This window comes from Carica papaya, chromosome 9 (assembly GCF_054855325.1).
Source record: "Carica papaya isolate Zhongbai chromosome 9, ASM5485532v1, whole genome shotgun sequence".
Taxonomy (NCBI): domain Eukaryota; kingdom Viridiplantae; phylum Streptophyta; class Magnoliopsida; order Brassicales; family Caricaceae; genus Carica; species Carica papaya.
The window spans coordinates 5,965,764-5,989,034 of record NC_142317.1 but is presented as its reverse complement, the minus strand read 5'-3'; the positions used below and the strand labels follow the sequence as shown (position 1 = coordinate 5,989,034).

The window sequence follows — 23,271 nt, the reverse complement described above, 5'->3', positions numbered from 1 at the left end:
AAATATACCTGAATATATCGCAGAAGATTTATTCGCGTTCGACAGTAAGATCTTCCGAATCAACACAACGTCTTAAAACTAGTTTTTTCTGGTGATGAGATTTTAGAAAAATGAAATGACAACTTTATGATTTAGGGGGCCAAAACTGCCTTTTATATCGATTAATTTTTACAATTCTCATTTCGTTTATCATAAAATAATAATATTACAAAAAAGATATCTGCACATTACAACCTCATATTTAAACCCGATACATTAAGATTCGATATTGTTTAACCATATTTGATCACTTTTAAACGAGTCTATTAAATTGATAGTTTGATACGTATACCAAGATACACATTAATCTTACATGTTAGAAAAAATTCAACAACCACTTCGCATATATATATATACATATAAAAATATGTACAGCACTGCCATCACCATCACTTATTTGTTGCCTTACCTGAAGCTAATGTGAAGCATTCCACTGGATCCAAGTGTTTCTCATGAGTCCGGGATTAATCTTTATGGTCTTAACTTAAATGCGTGAGAAATCTGGAGCCTGGACCACCAAGCCACCATTATAATATATGTCTCGTGTATGTACATGTGTGTGCGTGTGTGCGTGTATATATATATATATATATATATATACATATATGTGCATGTACTCTGTAAGTGATCTGTATATTGTCTTCCTACGATCTATGAATCCATAGTTGTACGTACACCTTATCAAGCATGCAAATCGATCAAAATAATTAATTAGTAAGAACTGATCGTATACATATTGCATCCCCATGAGATTCCAGAAGCTACCCAATTGGAAAGAAAGATCATTTCTGCTCATGCCTGCTATAATTGATTAGTACTTGGATTTTTTATAACTCGGTCCTAATTAAGTATGGATTTCAATAGATGTAATTGAACACCTTGAAGATTCAACCGTTTAATCCTTAAATATAATCGAAGGTGGAAAGAAAGTTACACCTTTTAAATACAGTCAAAAAGATTTTTGAGAAAAGTTTTATGTTTGTAATATGAAAGTGGTATATATATATATGTATGTATGCATAGTTTTGTGGTTAATATATATATATATATAATAAGGTGATGGGTTTTATAAGGTTAGCTAGCCGAAAAACTTTAGGTGAAAACTCAAAAGAAAATGTCAAGAAGGTCTGCAGGAATGGCGGGTAATAATGATGAAGGAAGAAAGGGGAAACTCAAACGGAAATTCAGCCCAAGTACTCTAATAATACATCCACTACTTCTCTAATTGCTACACAATTTCTATACAGTGGAAGACAGAAGAAAGGCTTGGATTTCAATTCTTTCCTTTTAAGAAATATTCAAGTTGATCAGCCGCGTAGAGATCAATCCACCACGATATACATTCATACATATATATATATATATATATATTCTGTATGATGAAATGATATCAAATGCACAGTATTTTGATTAATTTTATCTTTAAAATTCTGTTCAATTACACAGCAATTTCTTCGTTTAAATTTTTAAGTTTTTTTCATTGGATAATTAAGATATTTTTTCATTTTTGTTTGAAAACAAATTAAGACATACTTGTGCGTTCAAAATTTTATTCAGAAAATTTAAAATCTTGTTTAGTAATAAACTCTAGATTATAAACTAAACTTTATGAGGTTTGCAATCTTCAGTTGCCATGGTTAAATTACATAATATGAATTAAACTTTGGCAAAAAATTTACAGTTGACAGTCGCTGCTTTGTATTTTCTAAAGTTGGGCAAATACGTTTAGGGAGCTTTGAAAAGAAAAATGGCAATTAAAGAAAGAATCAATAAAAAATTATTTATTATTTCTAATTTGATAAAAAGAAACAATCAGATGATTCCACTATATTGAATAAAAGTATAACTAAAATTCCAAAATCCGTGGCCAATTTGGCGGTCAATTAGAGAATGACGGTCTTTTTGACAAATAAGTGGTGGGTAGAAGTGTTGACTATTCCTATAAAAAAATAAGTTAGAGATCAAATGATCAAATCAACGACATGATTTTCCACAATTCCACCTGATAAGTTTAGTTTAACACGACATAGTTATTTGTCCAGATCTGCTCCCTTTTTTTTTTTTTTTTTTGGTCTCACCACGACTAAATTTTTCACTGTTCTGGTCTTCCTAGTCATAGCCCATAGGATCCCCCCAATCTATGGCCCCATACCCCTCATAAATGTTCTATGCACATCTCACAGGAAACATAATTAATCTCATAAACCACCTAAAACACCCAGAAGATTTGATGGGTTTTTAGTTATGAAATTATTATTGACAAAAAAAAAAAAAAAAAAAGTGAACAAAATAGAGGGGAGATAAACAAATACCCGTTGGATTTTTCTTCACTTGCCAAAACTATAAACCATAAGAGGAGAACAATGAGATTATGTTTTTTGCCTTCATCTAGAATCTTGACCGAATCACTATAGTCTACATCTGGTCTCAATCCAGTCCCACCGAAAACCGTGTGATGCTGGCAATCTTGTATTGATAAACTCTAGTGTGACCCTTGTGATTATGGATAACAAGTCCGCAGCCTCGTTGACTTGACATGATAAAATCTATGGCTCACATCACATGTTATTGTGAATATGCGGACACGTTCTACTCGCTTATGTGCCAAGATTGATAGCCATGATGAGGATGATGTTGCTGCAATGCAAACTTGCCCTTTCAGCTAAAAATCAAAGAGGCCTTGTTAGAATCTGACAACCAATGGTGGTACTGAAACCATTTGCCAATGCGGAGGGCCAAACCCATGGCACGAAAACATGTTAAAAGAGAATTCACTTTCATATTGACGTTTTTTTTACATGATCAAGTATCTGGTTCAATATTTCTACTTCTCATGTAGGTTAAAAATTGAGTTGGCAATTCTGCCAGAAGTGCTTGCACAACAGAAATTTCTCCACCTGGGTGCAAAAGAGATGGAAACTAAATTAGGTTAACCACAAGGCTTTCTGACAACAAGTTGGTTCATCTGATGCAACTGAATGACTTACTCTGGACTTCCCTAAATGGAACAAACTGAACTATATCACGTGAAGCAACACGGCCGCTCGAACTTTCAAGTCTTTCTCCCTTATCTGCATCTAAAATCTGTGAAAAGAAAATAAATTTCAGAGAAAGGAACCAAGATAAAATTTTTGAAGCTTCTAGATAACTCGCGTGAAAAATGAAAAATAAGTAATACTATGGTAGGTACCTCCATTTCTTTAAAGTCAGCTCCCCCAACACCAACAATTAGGATTGACAATGGTAGGTCAGATGCCTTTACCAGGGCGTCTTTGGTCTCTTGAAGATCTGTTACTACTCCATCCTGGAAAATGTTACAAATGTTAGGCTAAAGTAGAACCCAAAAGTGGGATTTCTTTTCTCCAAAACAAACAAGCTAGCTTTGACCAGTGGGCACTGAAATAAATATTGCAGATCTTTGAAAATCCCTCAGAACCTTAAGGTTGCAGGATAAGAAAAGAAAACATGGGAAGAAAAAAGTACTGCATGTAGGTAAGACAATATGCATCATATCATGTCTTTAATAATATAATTCAAATTTTATGAAGTCAAAATTATCATTATTTTCCAATTCCAATTCTTATATTACCGTGATTATCAACAAAACATAGTATTTTCGTCCATCGCATGCAAGAGACTGGCTGGCATTTGCTGCAGCACTGCTAATCACAGGTCCAAAAAGTGTCGGCCCTGCAAGAGAGACATTCAAGAGGGCACTCATATATGCCGTCAAAATTCCTTGAATACCATCTACCTGAAAGATTCATTTATATACAGTTAATACAGGCTGAGTAGAAAAATGAACATTGAAGATGATGAAGGGAAGCTTCTAGTTCAGCAACTGTTGCACCTCACTGTAATTACTGCTCCCATTCAAATTAAAACAATGTGAAACTGGGCCATCAATTGGTCGTGCTCCAAAACCCCATGCTGGAAAGCGTTTGTCCGAATCATAAAACTGCAACACCTCTCCAACCTCCAAGATTGCCTGAAAAGCAACATCTTACATTTAGGGTTAATGCAGTACACATCAATTAAGAACTAATAAATGAGAAACTGAGTTCTCACTCTCTGGTAGGCATTTGGCCGTCCTGACGGATCAATATAATGCAATGAATCAGGAAGGCGGGGATTTCCATTTGAAGCTGACAGACATAGTATTGAATTAGTCATAAGAACCCATTCCAGCACCTAAAACATCTGAAAAATAATGTCTTAAAACAGCTCTTTTTGAAAAGGAGCAAAAAAGAAGGTTGTTGATCATATTCGCATCAATCCCATTAACCAAAGTTATATCAAAAACCTTGCTTCATTATAGTGCAAGTCAACATTATCTAGGGGAATATTGTATCTGCAAAAGTAACTCAGAGATAGGTCTGAGTATCAGTTAATTTTATGGAATATTTAATTTGATGTGTTTCAGGATTGGCAATAGGTAGAAGGTAAGCTTCTGGTGTGATCGTTGGAAAGGGAATAGGCCTTTGAAAGTCTTCCTCTTTTTGGCTAAGATAAAGATGCTTCATTATTGAGCCATTTAGGTTTAGATGAAGATAAGAACCCCTCGTGGAGCATCTCACTGTTCAGCAATTTGTAAACAAGTTATTTCCCAACATTGCCTTATATTAAAGCAAGCAAGATTGTAAACAAGTTATTTGTGAAGCACACAGTCTAGGTATGAGATTTTGGGCATTAGTTAACACCCAAGTAATTGCTTCACAAGGGCATGGGGTTGGGGGTTGAGGGGTTGGGGTGGATGTTGAGGGGTCAGTTTGTCTGGCGAACCTTATGAGACAGGTCTAGAATTAACCAACTTGGGTGGCCGGAATTCTGTGGGTGTATTTCGTTGAAGGTTGCTCCTGGGTGGAGGGTGAGATTTTGGAAAGATGAGTGGCTGAAGATGGACCTCTCCAACGACATTAATATTCTACACCATTGCTCCATTTTAAAGTGGACCCCACAAGATTTGATGAGTTACTTTGGAAGTTAGGTGGTAATGGGAACTTTAGCATGAAATCTTTCCACTTACATGTTGCCAACTCCTCAACAAATTATTGTGGTTTTTCTAGGGAAAAGAAATCAAAAATTGGATGCATCACAGTGGAAACTCGGGAGAGGTAGTAAAATCAAATTTTGGGCTAATGAGTGGATGGAGGAGGCAGTCTCAAAGATTGTTTTCCAATGATTTTTTCCACCGCTGAATTCACGAACATACTCATTGAAGATACGTACCAACGGTCGAATGACAATGTAAATTAGTTCATAAATGTTGTAAGAAACTTAAATGACTGTAAAATTAGTGAGTATGTGGAAATTCTTAAGATTTTATTATCATAACAAATCTCACTAACTCTTAACAAATTGTTTGAAAATTAAAGAAGTCTCAGAGATTTTCGATTAGATTCTACTACAATTTCTTAATGAAGGATCTTACGGTGGTTCATCAGAACTTTCCTTACAAGCATATCTGAAAACTAAAGTCCCTTTGAGGGTTGCATTCTTTACTTGGGAAGCTTGTTGGAAAAAGATTCTCACAATTGATGAACTTAGAGCTAGAGGATAGATTCTCGTGAACGGATGTTATATGTGTCTGATGGCTAAGAAGTCCTGTAATCATCTGCTGCTTCGGTGCCCTGTGACTATGACTTATGGTGTATGATTTATGGTTTGTTGGGGATTCATTGGGTCACGGCGGGTTTAGTTTGCGAGGAAATTTCGGTTTGGGATAGGTTATATGTAAAAAGAAACACTATAAACATTATTCCATTTACTATTTTTTGGGTTATCTGGAAAGAGCGGAATTAAAAGCTTTTAAACACAAATTTAGTTGTTCATATAGCATTAGAGATAGATGGATGCATTCTTTTGGGATTATCTTGTTAGGTTATGATATTATTAGTGATGTGGATTTTGGGAATATCATTGATACTCTAACTCTTTTGTAAATTTTTTGTACATGAGTAGTACCTGTTTTGATACCTTATTAATACAATACTTCACACTTTTTATTTTAAAAAAATTTGGATACATCACCTAGAATTACTTTCTTGCTTGGCAGGCTGCAAGAGGGGGAAGATTTTGTAAATGGATATGATGTAGGACATCACATAAAGTGATAACAGATCCTAATAAAGTGATAACCAAAAATTATATATTGAGCCATACTTCTGAACTACAAAGAAGCTAAGTGTTGTTATAACAAATATACTAAAGCTTCTGCTAGCAACATCAATCATAAAGCGTCCAGAGATTCACTAACTTAGCAGCCAAGGGAAGGAATTCATGATTCCCAACTACTTAAGAATCAAGAATAATTTTTGGAAGATCATAGAAAGCATAACCAGATCCTAATATAGTAGGCAGCTTGATAGTTGAACATCAAACAATATCTGTGTGCATAAAAACAAAGAGGCTGTGACTAAGAATTGATATAAGAATGGATATCCTTGCATTGCACTTCTGACAAATAAGTTTATGCCTTGAATTAAAATGTGATTAAGAAAAAGATAACTGGATACACAGGAGAAATCAGCAATCATGACCTGAAGATCTAGAAGAATACCTGTGAAATCAACAGCCACCATGAAGTTCATTTCAAAACCTGCAGCCACGTAATCCAGGAAAGTGTATTGAATACTCTCAGAAAACTTGTTTACAAATAGCTGGCTCTTCAATATCTACAATTAAACAAACAAGTTGAAGATTAACAAGCAAAGGAGGTAAAAGATGTAATCAATTCCAATTTATACTGTTATACTTTGTGTTGATGGTTATGGCCACCAGCTGTTGGTAAAAATAAATTTTCTCCTTGACTGCTCAAATGAAGCTTTTCCAAGTTCGCAAGTGATTTCTGCACCTTTCTGATGAAAATACAAATAGGAATGGTCAATAATCCAATCTCAGATATTTCAAAGAAAGAAAGACAGAGAAAAGAACATCTCGCTTTACCCAATTAGATCATGCTTGCCATTGCTATTGAAGTTAAAGCACTCAATTATCAACGGAGTGTCCTGCATGTTAATTTTTTTTTAGCAAAACAAAAAAGAAATTTGAGCCATGTACCAATAAGAAAGTAAAGAAAGCATCTTTTTTTTAGAGACAAAAAGTATAAAGTTTATTCATAAGATATCAAGTAAATACCACCCATTTACAAAAAATCTACAATTCTATTAGTACATATATAACATTTCCAAAATTCTCCATCTTATAAATGTCATAACCCAACATCAAGGAGTCAAAATAATGAATCCACATGTCCCTCATCTTAGGCGTCTCACCCTCAATACAAGGAAAGCATCTTATTGATGAAAGCAACACTTTCATATTCAATGAGCAAGTTTGCATATATCCAACAGATGGATGCTAACACCTAAGCAACGATAGACAATACTAAAATGACAACAGGCCCAGAATAAAACCATTTAGGCTCTTGCAGATATAGGAATTGCAACAGAACCCAATCAATAAAACGTTGGATTAAAAAACTTGAGTATCTTCCATAAAAAGATAGATAACATGGATATCAAGAGATAATATGTTGATAACTCTACTATGTACTCATGAATTATTTTTTTTTTATGAAATAAGGTTTATCAAGGAAGAGAAGAAACGAAAAAATTACAAGAGTGAAGAGTGAGATATCCTCTGCAAACAGTAAGAACAAAGAAAACAAGTACACCAAAAAATACTCCCCTAATCCCTATGTATGATGGCATCCCAATTACGATAGAGCTCTAAGATGCTTATATCCAGAAAGTACCAATGAGTTTTTGTCGAAAAGGAAGCCATGAAGGTGACACTCTCACTGGGATAATGGAAAATCCGATATTCTTAGCCAGCCAAATACACCAAAGACCAGCAAAAATAGTACCATGCCATAGTGCTTTAGCCTACTTTCTCACCCCAACCCCCTGGATATGGGAGTTCATGAAGCTATAGACCATGGGAGGAACCACCCAGCTAAGCCCCAACTTATTCATCAGATCAGCCCACAGCTTCCAGGCCATGGTACACCGTAAAAATAAGTGGGAGTGAATCTCACTATCTCAGAAGCACAATATACATATGCCAGGATACAATACACAATAACGGCAATGACTTTGAAGAAGTCATTTGTGTCGAGTCTTTGGTTGGTACATGAAAATACCTTAATCTTCGAAGCAACTAGAGCTTTACAAAATACCTTGGCAATGTGAAATTGTGTATCATTGGGATTACTGAGGAGGTAAGTGAAGATAAAGGGTCAGTATTTTTGTTTTGAAAGAAAACATATAAATTATATATTGACAAGCACCAAGAGAGTGCAACCCGAAAACAAATTTATATATCACGCAAAATATCTACCAGCCCAGAAATCTTTAACAAAATAAAAAGGATTACCCTTAAGCAAAAAACCTAGGGTCTGGAACAATAATCTTTGAATCTATGAAAATTGGACTCATAATCTTCAAAAGCTCTCCTATTTCTTTCTTTCTATATGACCCAAAATGTAGCCAAGAGAATAAAACTTGCCCTCTTATCCCTTTTGACCTCATGCCAAGCCCTAATGTTCTCTCGAATTAAGCTAGGAATCACCTTAATTGATACCCAACAGAACATGTATCAAAGTCCACAAATGGTAGGCAAGGACCCCATAGTAGGATATGATTACATGATTCTGCATCCCTCTTGCACAAGTAACAACCATTCACCAAGATTCTTCCCCTCATGATTAGCTTACCCAAGGTAAGAATACATTCTCCAGCGGCTTCCCAAGCGAAAAAAGCCACCCTTGGTGGCACCTTGACCATCCAGATCAGCTTGACGGGTAACTCCATATTGGTTTCACTCTTCTTGCTTGGATGTGTGTAAAAGGAGAGATTCATACTCATTGAGCTCTGAAAGTCAACATACTTTCCCTTACGACTTTCCAAGTAAAGAAAGTCACCCTCGAGTTGCCTTTACCTTCCTAACTGAGTTGACTGATAAATCTTCTAAGGATTCCACTCTTTATTCAGATGCAACAAAATAACATGCCAATTTTCCTTTTGTTTCTTTGTTTCATCTTTCTTTCTTTTCCCTTTTTTTGTCCTAGATAACATGTCACTCTTCTTGCCTAGATGTGTGTAAAAGGAACTCACTGCGAACAAACCTTTCAAGTTAAGCTTCCATATAGGTTGGTCTTTATCATCATTAAGAATGTATCTGGAAGAGATCCTAAGAGAGATTCATACTCATTGAGCTCCCAAAGTCAACATACTTTCTCTTACCGCTTCCCAAGCCAAAAATGCCACCCTAGAGTTGCCTTTACCTTCCTGATTAAGTTGATCAGGAAATCTTCCTAGGACTCTAACTTCTATTCAGATGCAATAAAATGACATGTGCCAGTTTTCCTTTTGTTTCATTGTTTCATCTTTCTTTTTCTTTTCTTTCCCTTTCTTTTCTTTCCCTTTCTTTTGTCCTTATTCGATTTTTTTTCTAATTATTCAGTTTTCCTTGTTTCATTGTTTCATTGTTCTTTTTTTCCTTTTTTTTTTTTTGGATTTTGCAAATGTTGACCCTTACATTTTTTTTTTGAGGTAAAACTGTAAAAATTTGTTAAAGAATCAATTGTACGAAGGGAGTACCGCCCATGTACATAATATTTACAAATTTGTCAAAGTATCAACTACATACCAAAAACCCTCTATCCTATTAATATCATGTCAGGAAAAAGGATCCAAAATAATGAAGCCACCAATCCTTTAATTTATAAATCTCTTTCCATCTATTCAAAAGCCTTATTATTCTTTTCTTTCCAAATCACCCAAAAGAAGATCAATGGAATGAGGTTAGCAAATTTTTTCCTTCTACATAAACTCTCTTAAGCCCAAATCTCATCCTTGACTGACCTGCAATGACCCAGTTCATCTCTAACAAGCCGCACACCATAGACCATAAACTATAGGCCACTGAACACTAAAGAATAATTTGGTTACAAAATTCCGCAGCTTTTTTACACAGGCAATATCTATTGATCCAAATTCTACCCTTCTTATCAACTTGTTGATAGTCAGGACACATTCTCTGCTTGCCTCCCAAGGAAAAATTGCAATCCTGGGCGGTGTTTTTGTCTTCCACACCTGCTTGGTCGCAAAAGGTAACTCCTCCACTACGCCTCTATTCATTAAGTGGTGGTACAAAGACTTCACCGTGAAAGAACCATTTTTATTCAGTTTCCTGACAAGCTGATCCCCATTAAGGTTCAATTGAGCTGTAGCTAGGAGTTGTAAAAGGGCTTCCTATTCCTCAAGCTTCCAATCATTGAGATTTCTAATCACATAAACCATCCACTCCCTTCTGGTGTCATCACCCTCATAAGCATCCATAATCATCACATTCAATGTTTGGGTAATGGTGACAATCTGTGGGAACTTATCCTTCAGGCTGCCTCCTTCAACCAGATGTCATGTCAAAAGGAACCTTATTCCCGCAACCCATCTTCCATTTGACACACCCATGAAGAAACCGACTTCTCATCCAAATACTGTACTCATCCCGCCCCCCTCCAAGACCTCCATCTAGCCTCAGCCACCCTCCTTCAAAGGTTATTCTCCTCGTTCCAGTATCCCCAAAACCATTTCCCCTGAAGCACGATGTTCATCTCAATAATAAACCTCACTCCACTTCACCAAGTGGTATCTCCTCCTTCCCTCATCATCACCCACAGAAATCAGCACCGTATTGACTCAAGCCTCTTAGCCACCTTCATTGGCACAATTAATATAGACAAGTAATAAATAGAAAGGTTTAGAAAGAGTACTCTTGATGAACGGAGCCTGCGCCCCTTATACAAAAAACTTCTTTTCTACCCAGCCAATATTTTCTCAAACAAAGCAATCTTTTCTCAGACAAATATTGACTCTAACATGTAAAGGCTTTACATGTAATTGATTGTCGATTTTCCAGTTTCCGACTTGCTGAGCAAATTGGTCAGTTCAGTTTAGTTATACCAGTTCGATTTCTTTTACTTTTGAAATTTCTGAACTGGACCAACTATCTCCTCTACCTATTTTGTTTTTTAAATAAAAAGTATAAATATGTATTAACATGGTACTAATGGGGGTACTACCCATATACAAAAGTTCTCCTCTACCTATATCGCTTCTAAGCCGATGAATCATGGAATGTATAAGCATGTTAAACTTGATATTTACTTTATTCTTGGAAAGGTTCAATCTGGGCAAGTTGTATGCTATATCGCTTGCTAAGATCGGTTAGTTAACATCCTTACAAAGGATTGACCTCCGCACATTTCAATGACTTAAAAGTCCAATCTCTATGTGATACCCTGCACAGCTTCCAAGAGAGCAAATGGATAAACTACTATGTTATTTAATCTGTACTACTATGATATTTTATTTGTAAACAACTCCACTATGTCCTCATGTATTATAGGGATTCTAATTCTTGTGGAGTGTTAAATAGCACACTCTCATGCAATTATAGACAACCAGGATCTTTTGTCCATAATTTGCTGAAAAAAAATGAATGACCTATGACTATAGCACAGTTTACACTGAGTTTCTGATGGTTTATGCATATGTTAGTCCATTACACTGGAAAAAGAAAAAGTGACATAAAGTAAACTAATAGTACCTTGCTTCCAACTTGTTGTACAGTTAAAAACACAGGCTTCCATGTTGGTCTGAGTTCATTTTTTAAAACTTCAGTTCTGCACACAGGGATTTGAATCCCACTTTCCACGAGTTTTGAAATCACCAAGAACGGATCCTGCAATATAACTCGAAGCGACAAATTACAAAGTATCCATAGTCTCTGGAAAGGAAAAAGAGAGAAGAACTTATGACCCATACACTTCTTGAGAAAAGATCCTTCAATTCCAAATCCATACACCTAAATATTATCTCTGTTGTTGTCTTCGAACTAATGGACTCCTCAGCATGGACAGTAAGCTTTCCACAGTGTTGGTGCCTACCCAATGTATCTTTTCTATGTACAAGATCTAAAGTTAATGTCTGGTTTGGTTTTGTGACAATCTGCGAAGTTGATGAGTAAAATATAGTAAAAGCCAAGCAAAGTAAATGTGTTGGAATTAAAATTCAAAGCGAAGCGCAGTTAGATTTCAAAACTTTGATTCATAGTTCTTGGCTACTGAATGTGATATTATATTTTAATATCATACAGTTCAATCTAGATCTAGGTTTCACCCTTTAGTAAACATGAATTGAAATGGCTCATATACCTCAGACAACGTACAGGTTGCATCACCAAGATACTGCTGCTCATCCAACTTAAGCATCTGCAAAAGCACAAGCATCACTAACAAAATGAATATTTTTTTGCTTACATGCATAGAACAGATAAAAAAACAAAGGAAGCATTAGAATAAAATTTTGAAAAATTTTGAATTGTTGCTTGAAGTCTTCTACAGTCAACATGACATAAGATTTTCTTTCAGAAGAGAAATATTAATGACACTAGCATTTTAACTTGGATCTATTATACATAAATTATGAAGAAATGAATGTGGCCTTGACAAAAATAAGTTCATATCTTTTAGAACAAAAAAAAAAGCTCATTTTACTTGGATTTACTAATGCTTTTAAACTCTTTTTATTGCCATTGATTCTCTCAGTGTGAGTGATTTTCTTTCCCTCTATTCCATGTTAATCTATTTCACAACTGAACTCAACAGAAAAAATTATGCACATGATGCTCAAAACAAGCATTATAAATTGATAGGTTGATGACAAAGTCTTCAGCATGCAATTGTTGGTTGCACTGGAGATGCAGATTTCAACTTTAGGGGGGAAGAAAGAAGCCAACATCACTGAATGTACCTTCACTTCTACATCCTGAAACTGAGTATCAATATCATAGACAGCAAACCTGTAATAATTTCATTCCACATTACAAGATAATAAAACTAATTAAATGCTTACTTGGTTGATCTTCAGAGAACTTAAAGAATTAAAACTTACAACAAAGTTTGGACAGTCTCAAACTGAAAAGACATTGTTTGTTTTGTTATCCATGTAGGATTCAACGAATTGCGAATGACTTCAGTACGACATACTTCTGTAAGTGTCCCATATTTTCCTTTTGTATAAACCACCAGCATTGGATCACTCTAAAGCAAATAAAACGTATGAGATAACATGCTAAGCTTTCTGCAACAAAAATACACTGTTGGTGACTGAAAAATGAAGACTGACTGCACGATAAATAAATGATATAAGTAAACTCAAAACAGCTAAATGTGAAAGAAACTAGAATCCTAAAGAAAACAATCCACCTATAAGAAAAAGACAACAAAAATCAACCTTAGAACAATTAGAGATTCAAGATCATATCAACAGTATATAACTATGGAAAGCAACTTGAAACACCCCTTGAATGCCATAATATTCAAATTTTACCTACGGTAAAATCCAAATAAACATTTATAACTCTCTCTGTCATGTTGGCTACTGTTATAGTGATTAAATATAATTAGCACTCCAAGAACTAATTAAAAAACTGACTTCAGCTCCTAGCCTTTAATTTAATCTAACATTTAAATCATTAATGTAGAGTCACATTGTGCATCTACCATAAGTTTCCAAATAGCTTGGATTTCTAATTTGCAAAACTTTTATCATAACAGAATCTTAATCACAAGCAACTAGATGTTAAATTTTAGAATATCAAAGTGGAGGAACAATCTTCATCAATACGAGAGAGGGTCCATTGACTCTCAAAGTGGAGTGATATAGCTTCACCGTTAATCTCAGATTTAACATTAATTTTTGTACCAGTATTCTCATGCCTACTGAAAGAATTACTGATTCTCGCAAAATAAATCATAATATTATTTTAGGCATTAATGTGAATTAAATGTCACAATCATCTAAACCTTTTAGGAATGTAGAGAAAGCCTGTAAGAATCAATTCTGAACAATTATGCGTACCATAAAGAGAGAAAGAAAGTAAAGTGTGTTATTTCATATTGTTGGAACTTAGAAAATAGAAGAAGCAAACCTTGGAAAACACATCTGTGTCACGCAAATCTGTTGCAGAAAAAGATAACTGCAAATCATTTATGCAGAGCAGTCAGGAACTATCACACAGGTAATTAAAAAAGGTACTAAAAATCCAAGCATAGGTCATACTTAAAACAGTTTTTCAGCAGATACGAACTCAATCCTGCAATTCTTAAAATATAAACCATGAGCTCCAGAATACGAAGCTTGTTAATTCCCAGAACCTATATCTTTTAAGATTTCTAGTGGCCTCCTCATCTCAAATTCTCGTGCTACTAATCATAGAAACAAAAAATCAGATGAAAATAGCGAATGTCAATCTAACAAGTTAGGATATAGCAAATGAGTCTCAGCAGTAATTCAAAAGTTTCTTCCACATATCAGGCTACCAACGAAGTTACTGCATTTGCCAGAGTAAAGTCAACAATGCAACTATGGGCGTTTTAGCCTCTATTCGGCTAAAAGGAGGCAAAGAAAATGCTCTAATTTAGCCAAAATTCTCCATTCTGTAACTTAGACCACTAGCCTTGAAAGACTTAACTCTTAAATTTAATTCAGAATCAAATTCAATGATAGCAGAACTTAGAACAGTGTCGTTCATCATCTTACCGAAGCGATTGAGACACTAGTTCCACTAATCTAGATAACACTTTTGAGCAACCAACGTAATAAATAAAGAAATGAGTAAAATTCAGAATGGCGGCGAGAGAACCTCGATCTGAGAGAAGAGACCGCTGTAGCCGCGAGACTTCAGGAAGTAATCCACGGCATCGTTCGCGCCGCCAGAAGTGGCGGAGCCGGCGGTTCCGCCGACGGCAGCCATCCCGCCGCCGGCGTCAGAGCAGCAGTTCCCCATCTCTCTCTGTCTCTCTTTCTCTCTCTCTCTCTCTCTCTCTCTCCCTCACACACACTCAGTGAGGTCTGAAATTGAACAAACAGTAATTTGATTTGTCGATGAAATAAAAATAAAATATAGAGGAAACTTAGTAAACATCAAAGTGAAGCAAGAAAAAAATCAGAAACTTTGCCAGTGGGCCCCACTTTGTCCCGTCCGGTCCGTTAATCTATCAGCCTTCCCAACCAGAAACCGCGTATTAAGAAAGCGCGTCGGGGTCCTGGAAGTAATCACCTGTACCGCGTTCCATCATTCAATTCCTACATTCGACGATGATTGGTTGCGTAGAGCGTGGTACTACGCTAGAGGCCCCTAATATAAGAGCGTGTAAAGATGCGATTGGGTAAGTGAGTATTACGTAAGTATCGTTTACGTCAGACTTGCAGGTAAAGAAAAATGTATATTAATCAGGTGTGGCGCCAACAGTGGTGGAGATTTACGTCCGCCGTTGGATGGATCCGTACTTCCCAAATAATGCGGAGACGAATATTCATTCGCTTTGCTGGCGGCATTCAGAGAAGATCGAAACACGTGATGTGTTGCTAATTGCGCATTTTGGTTAAGAACCAGACTGCTTTCCCTTAAACTGCAGTTAATAAATAATTAAGGAATTAGGAGTAGGGAGGCCAAGTCAGCTGAGTATAGTATTTGTTGTTCCCCGAGGGATTCAAATCCTGATCTTTTTATTCATGTACCTTTCCCGGAGAATAAACAAAACAAATAATTTAGCACCAATAATCAAAATTAGAATAATAAAACAAATAATTTATGACCAGTACCAATAGATGGTTAAAGATAATAAACAAATATATAATGAATGTTTTATATATATATATATATATTATTTATTTTGTCTAATATAGATTTTCATTGAACTGACTTGATAATTGATTCACTGCTTTGACAGATATGTATCTAGACATATTTTATGTAAGATTTATCATGTGGGTAAATCATAACGCAAGACCAATAAACATAATTAATCAAATAATAATAATAACAATAAAACAACAACTAAAGAACATAACATGTGATTTAACAAAAAGGTGTAATTTTTTTTTTTTTTTTTTGGGGGGGGGGGGGCTTTCTTGTTTCTGCTTTCTTTATTTCAATGGTTAGGGAGGGATCCGTATTAATTTTTCACGTACTAGATTAAATTTTTTTTTTCCCAGTTCTAAAAAGTACTATCAATTATGGTGGACTCAAGTAGCATAGGTAAAAAGTTTATTTTTTATCAACTGATAATTGGGCACATTTTACAATTTATTTAAATTATAGGGGGCAAAAAAAAAAAAGAGTAGAATACAAAATAAACTTAAAACAATCAAGTTATTAATCACATTTTACTTATTTTTTAAACATTGCTAAAAGAGTCAACAATGCCAAATTTCCTCAGAAGAGAGTTTATAAAACAAATGTTAGACACCACGTATTGCGAAAGTACATGAAGCAACATTAATAAATTGAGTAAACCTTTTGACTCACAAATGGACACTTGGAAAGACCACTGAATTGAAAAATCTAAAGAAACTTCGAAATTCAATCCTAATAGATTATGTAAGAGATACTTGCAAACTCCACAAATAAATTCTAATGTTATGACTCTGGAATTAACTATTCAATTAATTTCAGTAAACATGTTAGCATATATAACTAATTGGAGACAATTTGAAAAATTAAAAATAATTGTTCAAAATAAATTAGCCCAACAAGACTAAACGTGAAGTAAAAGTAAATAACATTTCATTATGGAAGTTTTCTTCTTGTTTTTAGCTTTCCTTTCTGGGTTAAAAGTGGAAAGCAGATAGTAAGCAAATAATAATGATGGGCAGTCATCATGAGGTGAAAAATTAAAACCATTTGATGATTTCTTCATGTGAAAGCTATTGAATTGAACTGTTTGTAGTAGGATTAAAGATTAAAAGTATTATTGTTTGATCTCGGCAAACTAATCCTGGGATTTTCCAGCTCATGAAACTTTATTGGCTCTTCCTACTTTCTTTCTCAAATTGCTTTTGACAAAAAGATGGACCAAATACGACAAACAAAATAAAGCAGAGCAACACATGTTATTTGTCAACTGCCCGTGGAATTCAGTAGCCAATTTGCTGGCTGCTTGACTCCCCTAAAGTACAACATAATAAGTCTTCAATCAAATGCTTTGTCCTGCCAAGAAAATTTATTTGGGAATGTTTTTCTTTTTTTTTTTTTTTTTTTTTTTTCCCAAGAAAAAAGTTTTATAGATTATATATAAGCATCAAAGAACTGAACCTACCTAAGCACTTTCACAAATATAGTCAAAATATTAATCTAAGTCTGAAACCAAAAATCTAAGATCTAAAATCAAACATCTTTGATTCTATAAAAAGAAAAAATTGTCTTAAGAAATTTTTTCTGTTTCTTTCATTCGGAATAACACACAAAGCAACCAAAATGATAGTGCCTAATTTTTTATTGTAACACTTAATCTCATCGATGTCTCCATGCCTAAATCTCCCCTTTTATCCAACCAGTCATCACTCGTTTAACAACTAAAATGCCTAGATCTCCCTTCCAACCAGTCATTACTCATTTAACACCAAAAAGAATGTAGACCCTGGAGTAAAGCCAACAAGAGAAAGGATAGGGAAATAGATGATTTCCAGACTCTACTATTTACTTAGGGAACTTACTAGGTCCTTCAACTATAACTGCATGACTTCTTAAATTGTCACCTGATAAAATTTAAATTAGCTAATAAATTTTTGAATTACCAAATAGAAGAAAATAAGTTAGTAAACCACCATATTACTAACTTTGTACACAAGTTCCCCAAATTTTATCCCATCGGCAAAAGAATAGAATTTGGGCCCCAAGATCAAATCAAAGTCCTCTAACCATCATCACAACACGGTGCACATTTCGGATGAAAGATGTTTCCATCGAATCAAAGAAGTGGAAACAAACACATTTTATCCAGCATGTAGCTTCTAATGTAAGCCTGATCTAGATGTTCAAAAAATGGCTTGAGAACCAACCAACATGAATGCCAAGAGGTCAAGCACTAGATGATGAGTAGTGATGGGGGGACGATAACACTAGCTTAGACTTCACACACAACTAAGTAAAAAGTCTTATAGGCTACCGATTTTACCCTTTGAATGACAAAGTCTGTAGTGTTGTCTGCTTTTGCGTCAAGATTCATGTATATAATTGGCTTAATGATTATCCAAATCAATTTCTATATCCACGTATGGGAAGAGACCTGCCAATTCTATGCAGAACCTTGCAGTGATCATGCGTGACAGCAAGTGATAAATGCAATGAAATGGACCAAACAGAACTTTGAAACCCTAACCTTTCATAAAGAACTACCAAGCATATACCCGAGCTAGAACTTTGCAACTTGAAGTGGGTACTTTCTAATGTTGGTTTTCTATCCAGATCCTCCATTTACCAAACTATCAACTAGATATCCATGGAAATCCAAAGCTGGACGAATGGCCGTTACAAGCTTTTACAATGGAAAAAGGCAAGCACCAACAGCCTAGCATAAACCCATGCAAGTGCACTTACCATCGTTTTCAGGAGGTTCATTTGTAGGATGCATTGTCTCCTACACAAGGACATACCTAAGGATAGGAAACATTCGGACTGATCAGGCCAGAAGTTCTCTGTACAGAAGATTGTGATTTTAGTAATTGTGAAGCATGCCCCAATTTGGAAGTGTCTGGCTGGACCGATTGAGAAATATATGGAACTGTGGCAGTGTATAGTTGGAGCAATTGATGAATATATGGAGCTGCAGTTACTAGTGGGAATTATCCTAAGCAGCAACATTCTCCTGTTGCTGAACAATTTCTATGTCCCTCTGCAGTGTTAATGGATAACTAAAACCTGCCATGAACCATTTCATGTTCCTTCAAATCTTTGAGAGCTGCGACATGGACAATAACAATTTCCTTTAGTTAGTGTTAGAAGTGCAACTAAATCATACAGCCCCAGCAAAATCAAAATCTAGGGAAGAAGTAGACATTGAGTGGAGAAAGGCTGCTGCAGTTTTAACTCACATACTTATCACCCTGAATTTTAAGAGATCCTTAACCACCTTACCAATATTAAAAGATTTTCATTTTCTGAAAAAATACTTCAGAAGTGAAAAGAGGTCCTCAAATATGCTCAAACCAAAATAAAACCCAATTCTATTTCCCTAATACAAAGAATCTGAAAGAACCCAAAGATCCAGAAACTCACCCTTGAAAATATGATGGAGAAGAGGAGTTATTGTGATATGGATATCGCACGGGTTGCAGCAAGCCTCCCTGTATCAGTGGCAGCTGAATTCCTGAAAAAAACTGCTCTCTTAGGTTTTGCAAGGCTTGTGGCTCAATAGGTGGATTACTCTGGCCTGTCATTCCACTGTAAGGATGCTGCAATGGAGACACACTGCATCCAGCAAAGTGAGGCAGCCCATGAGGCTGCGCAGAAGTTGGTGTAAGCTGAAGTTCCACCATTGATGAGGCATGGCCTGTTATTAGTGCTCGTCTATAAGAATCATTTTGTGGTTCCCTCATCAGGGCATGTTGAGTCTCTGAGACCAGTAGAGCATGATTCAGTTGCCTTTCAGCTATATTTTAGTCTTTTGAAGAAGAAACCCTAGCCTGAAGTTGAAATTGATTTACTATACCTGAACATTGCATTACCCTTGGTCTATTCACATCAAGTAACCTAGGAGGCATATGTTGAAATAATGGTGAGGTAAAGGAACGGAATAGAGTTAACAGACTTCTTACCTGCACCATAAAGTCATGTGCTATTCAATTAGGGGTACATACAATAATGACAGCTACTGCAGCACGAAAGGTAAGAAAGAAAAAATGCATCTCACTTGATGATCACTGAGTTCTTGCTTGAATTTTGTACCATTCTGGTAATTATCTTGGATTGCAGGTCTAAAAGAGCTTTCTGGTAAGGGATAACAGTCCTTGCATATTTTGAATTTGACCTGAAAGCAATTAAAAAAACTCAATGAGAAATAACTGAAAAGGACCATTTATTTAAGGATTGAGTGCACCCTGTGCTCATGTACAAGTAGAAAAGATAAGAGAGCAGTAAGTATCGTGGAATGGGTTTTAAGCCATAAGTTGATTTGGACTAGAAGTGAAAGAGATGGTTGATCTACAGCTTGACTTGGGTGACTACCATAACATTCCAAGAAGCCATGGACCAAAGCCTACAAAGGTGAAAAGTGAAGAGGAGGGAAGAGAAGAGAGATAGGAGGAACAAGCAGTAAAGGTGAACAAGTGAGAGAAAGGACAGAAGCAAAGACCAAAAGCGAGATTAAGGCAAAGGTAAACCAGGAAAATAAAATAAGAAAGGACAGCAGGAGAAGAGATAAAACATGGACCAGACCTAGAAAAGAATTCTCACTTCAGTCCAATTTTTGGGGAACAAAGTAGGAGAATTTTTCTATAATTTTGTATTTTTTAAGAAAGCTTAGTAGATTTTAGTTTTATTTATCATGTCAATTCATATATTTTAAAAAACGTATCTTAAATTTATTATTCCCTTGATTTTTTAATTAATGAATTTATGTTATAAATTAAGAAGGAAAACATGAGTTATTTTAGCATTTTTGAAATAGTTAAAGGTATTTCAGTTTTTTAAATAAATGCTGTACTTTAACAGGTTTTTAACTTCTATATAATTTCAAAAATAAATACAGTCACTTGCATGGTAACACAGTAGTTACTTCTCCTCAATTATGTCGAGTGGCCTCCATGGCTAGCAAAAGAATTTGGAAATACATAGGATAAGTGAATCTTAGCTCTTCCCCGCCATTCCTAACAAGGCTAATGTAATTTTTTTTATCTAAAAATTCTAATAGTAATAATGATAGTTAAAAAAGTCTTTCTTATTTTCTTTTATAAAAAAATTCCTATCACTTAAGACATTTCCCTTTTATCTTCTTTTTATTCTGCATCACATGTTGCTTATCTGATAGAATACATCCCAGTAAAGGAAAGAAAATAGGATGGAAAAAAAATAAAGATTTATAGGTTTAGCAAACATAACAATGGCTTACTTGTGCAGGAAACCTTCCTCCAAAGGCGCAGGGTTCTAGATTCAACTTTCCACCAGATGACGCCTCATATATTCCATAGAGAAGCTTCTTTTCAAAGTCAAACAAAAAAAGCTTTGTACCTATTTTTATCCTCTCAACAACTTCCTTTTTCCCAATAGGAAGCCCAAAAACGCGGTACTGGTAGCATTCTGGTTTAGTTTTTCCATTACAGATAAATATAAAACCAGAAAGTTGTTCTAGATTGCTCACTTCTTTCCCTTTACCTCGGACAGCTAAATTTACATAAGCAGAACCAGATGGCTGCTCACTCACCATTGTCTCTATCAACATCATAGAAAATCAAGTCTCAGTGAATCATCTTAATAGTGATAACATCCACAGATGAAAGTAAATGCTGTAAAAAGGTAATAGTAATACAAGATGTTAATATGTAAAACAGGAATTAGGAAGCAATCTCAAGGTGAAAAATAACTCATACAGTTACAAACAAAAAGGCAAAATTTTTCCTCAGCAGACATTAGAGAAGGATGATTCCAGTTTGTAAATGATATAGCCTAAATTAGGGCTAACTACTGAGCAACTGGGGATATACTTAAATATGAAACCCAAGAATTGAGATGAAACATAATAAAATTAACTAGGAGTCACATCTAGGATCAAAACAAGTTTCTTAAGCATTACATTTAAGACATATTGCATCATGTAACGCATGTATTGAGAGAACTCTCAGAATAATTTAATGACTCATGGCTTGATCTTGAAGGTCATATTACAAAGGTATTTACATTGCTTAAATATAAAATCCTGTTATAATCTACACCTAACTTGTAGATTAGCTAGAAATACAGTTCTTAATATATTTGGAAATACTAAATCAAATCCATTATGCACCAATAAAGCTCTAGAATTCAATTGGCTTTTTTTTGGGAGAACTATAGTTTTATTGGCTTAATTGCCAAGGATCTAACCTTGATATTGTCAATGCACAGTTCTGACAGCTGTGACAAGCATGATGCAGAACAAGTTAGAGAATGATGCAGAACAGGTTAAGTTTTCATTGTCCAAATATATTAGAAACTATAATTTTTCTAAATATAAAATTGTTTGTACTATTTAGAGGCTATCATCATATTTTTAGTTTTAGGATTTTAAACTTTTCTAGTATTTAATTTTCATATTATTTTAGAATTAGTATTTCCTGCTTTAATCCTATTTTGAACAAGGTTACTTAAGAAGTACTATAAGTACCTTGTAATTCATTTTTCAAAAAAGTTTAGTTTAGTTATTCGATAAAATATTTTGAGATCTTTCTTAATTTTCTGGTTGTTTGACGCAATTAAAACCCTTAGGTATTGTGTGTTACTTATTTGGTGTAATGTCCAACAAACCTAAAGTATGATGTCTAGATGTTATCCCCAAATCTCTAAGTAGCCAAATTAACCCTAATCCGTCCAACATCAGTTGGTACCAGAGAAAAGTTGACAAAATCAATTCACCCAAACTGGTTTTCAGCATTTCCAAATTGATTCCAAGATTTTTGGCATGCTCTTTCTTTTGCAGTCTTCTTCACCGAAGTTGCACTATAATGTCCTTTGATTGAAAATATTTAAATATGTGAGATCTCAAGGAAGAGAACGAGTCATCATTAACAAAGGTTAGAATTAGAGCACCAAGGAAGAATTATGTTCCCACTACCTAACAAGCTTCCTTATCAAGGAAAATTGCAAAGACATGAAACACAAGCTAAACAACGAAAAGCCTTGCTATCAATTGAACCTTGTGAATGGAAATCGAGATATAGACACAAACAAGCCAAAGCCTTCATTAAAAGGTAAGCAGCCAACCAAAATGATACATACATCATTTGCCATAACAGTTACATTAACATGTCCAAATGAATCAATAAGCATTTCTTTAACATGTTAAATTGAGTCCAGAACATTGAGAAAACCACACTAAACCTAGCAATTTTGTCGCATCAAAAGAATGCATATATTGTGACTTTATTAACTAAAAGAGAAAACCAAAAACCAATAATAGATCTTCCAACTACAGAAATCTAGGCAGTCTATTCTTAGAGTTCTGAATCAAAGATTGGTCCAAGAAAGAACAAAAACCATAGAAAGCAAGAGGCCAATCATTAATAATCATAATAATTGATGTTTCAAGAGCTCAAAAAATTTATCATTTAGAATCAGCCTTTTCCAAACAAAATCATTCAACATTCTCATTTAACTAGCATGAATATATTCTGATTCACATGTCCTCAAGCA

At 35.0% G+C, this 23,271-nt stretch overlaps 1 protein-coding gene across 1 annotated transcript; it reads right to left on the bottom strand.

Moving 5' to 3' along the window:
• Positions 1–2,340: 2,340 nt before the first annotated feature.
• Positions 2,341–21,337, bottom strand: LOC110820443 (protein BONZAI 1-like). The gene is made up of 23 exons (XM_088211600.1): positions 20,999–21,337; positions 19,802–19,918; positions 19,601–19,706; positions 19,168–19,504; positions 19,110–19,123; positions 18,752–18,810; positions 18,490–18,529; positions 14,752–14,939; positions 14,038–14,085; positions 12,999–13,147; positions 12,858–12,906; positions 12,260–12,316; positions 11,871–12,053; positions 11,653–11,787; positions 6,985–7,046; positions 6,794–6,896; positions 6,599–6,713; positions 4,108–4,184; positions 3,890–4,027; positions 3,629–3,793; positions 3,230–3,343; positions 3,027–3,123; positions 2,341–2,936 (listed from the first exon to the last, which is right to left on the bottom strand). Exons 1-23 carry the CDS (start codon positions 21,329–21,331, stop codon positions 2,842–2,844), a joined length of 2,781 nt encoding a protein of 926 aa, XP_088067726.1. The 5' UTR covers positions 21,332–21,337; the 3' UTR covers positions 2,341–2,841.
• Positions 21,338–23,271: the final 1,934 nt, after the last annotated feature.

Coding starts and splice junctions, on each gene's coding strand:
- LOC110820443 (XM_088211600.1), bottom strand. CDS start 21,331: ATGATGTTGATAGAGACAATGGTGAGTGAGCAGCCATCTGGTTCTGCT. Junction 18,530..18,751: donor TTGTTCAGCAACAGGAGAAT/GTTGCTGCTTAG, acceptor GTCCTTGTGTAG/GAGACAATGCATCCTACAAA. Junction 2,937..3,026: donor TCCATTTAGGGAAGTCCAGA/GTAAGTCATTCA, acceptor TTTTGCACCCAG/GTGGAGAAATTTCTGTTGTG.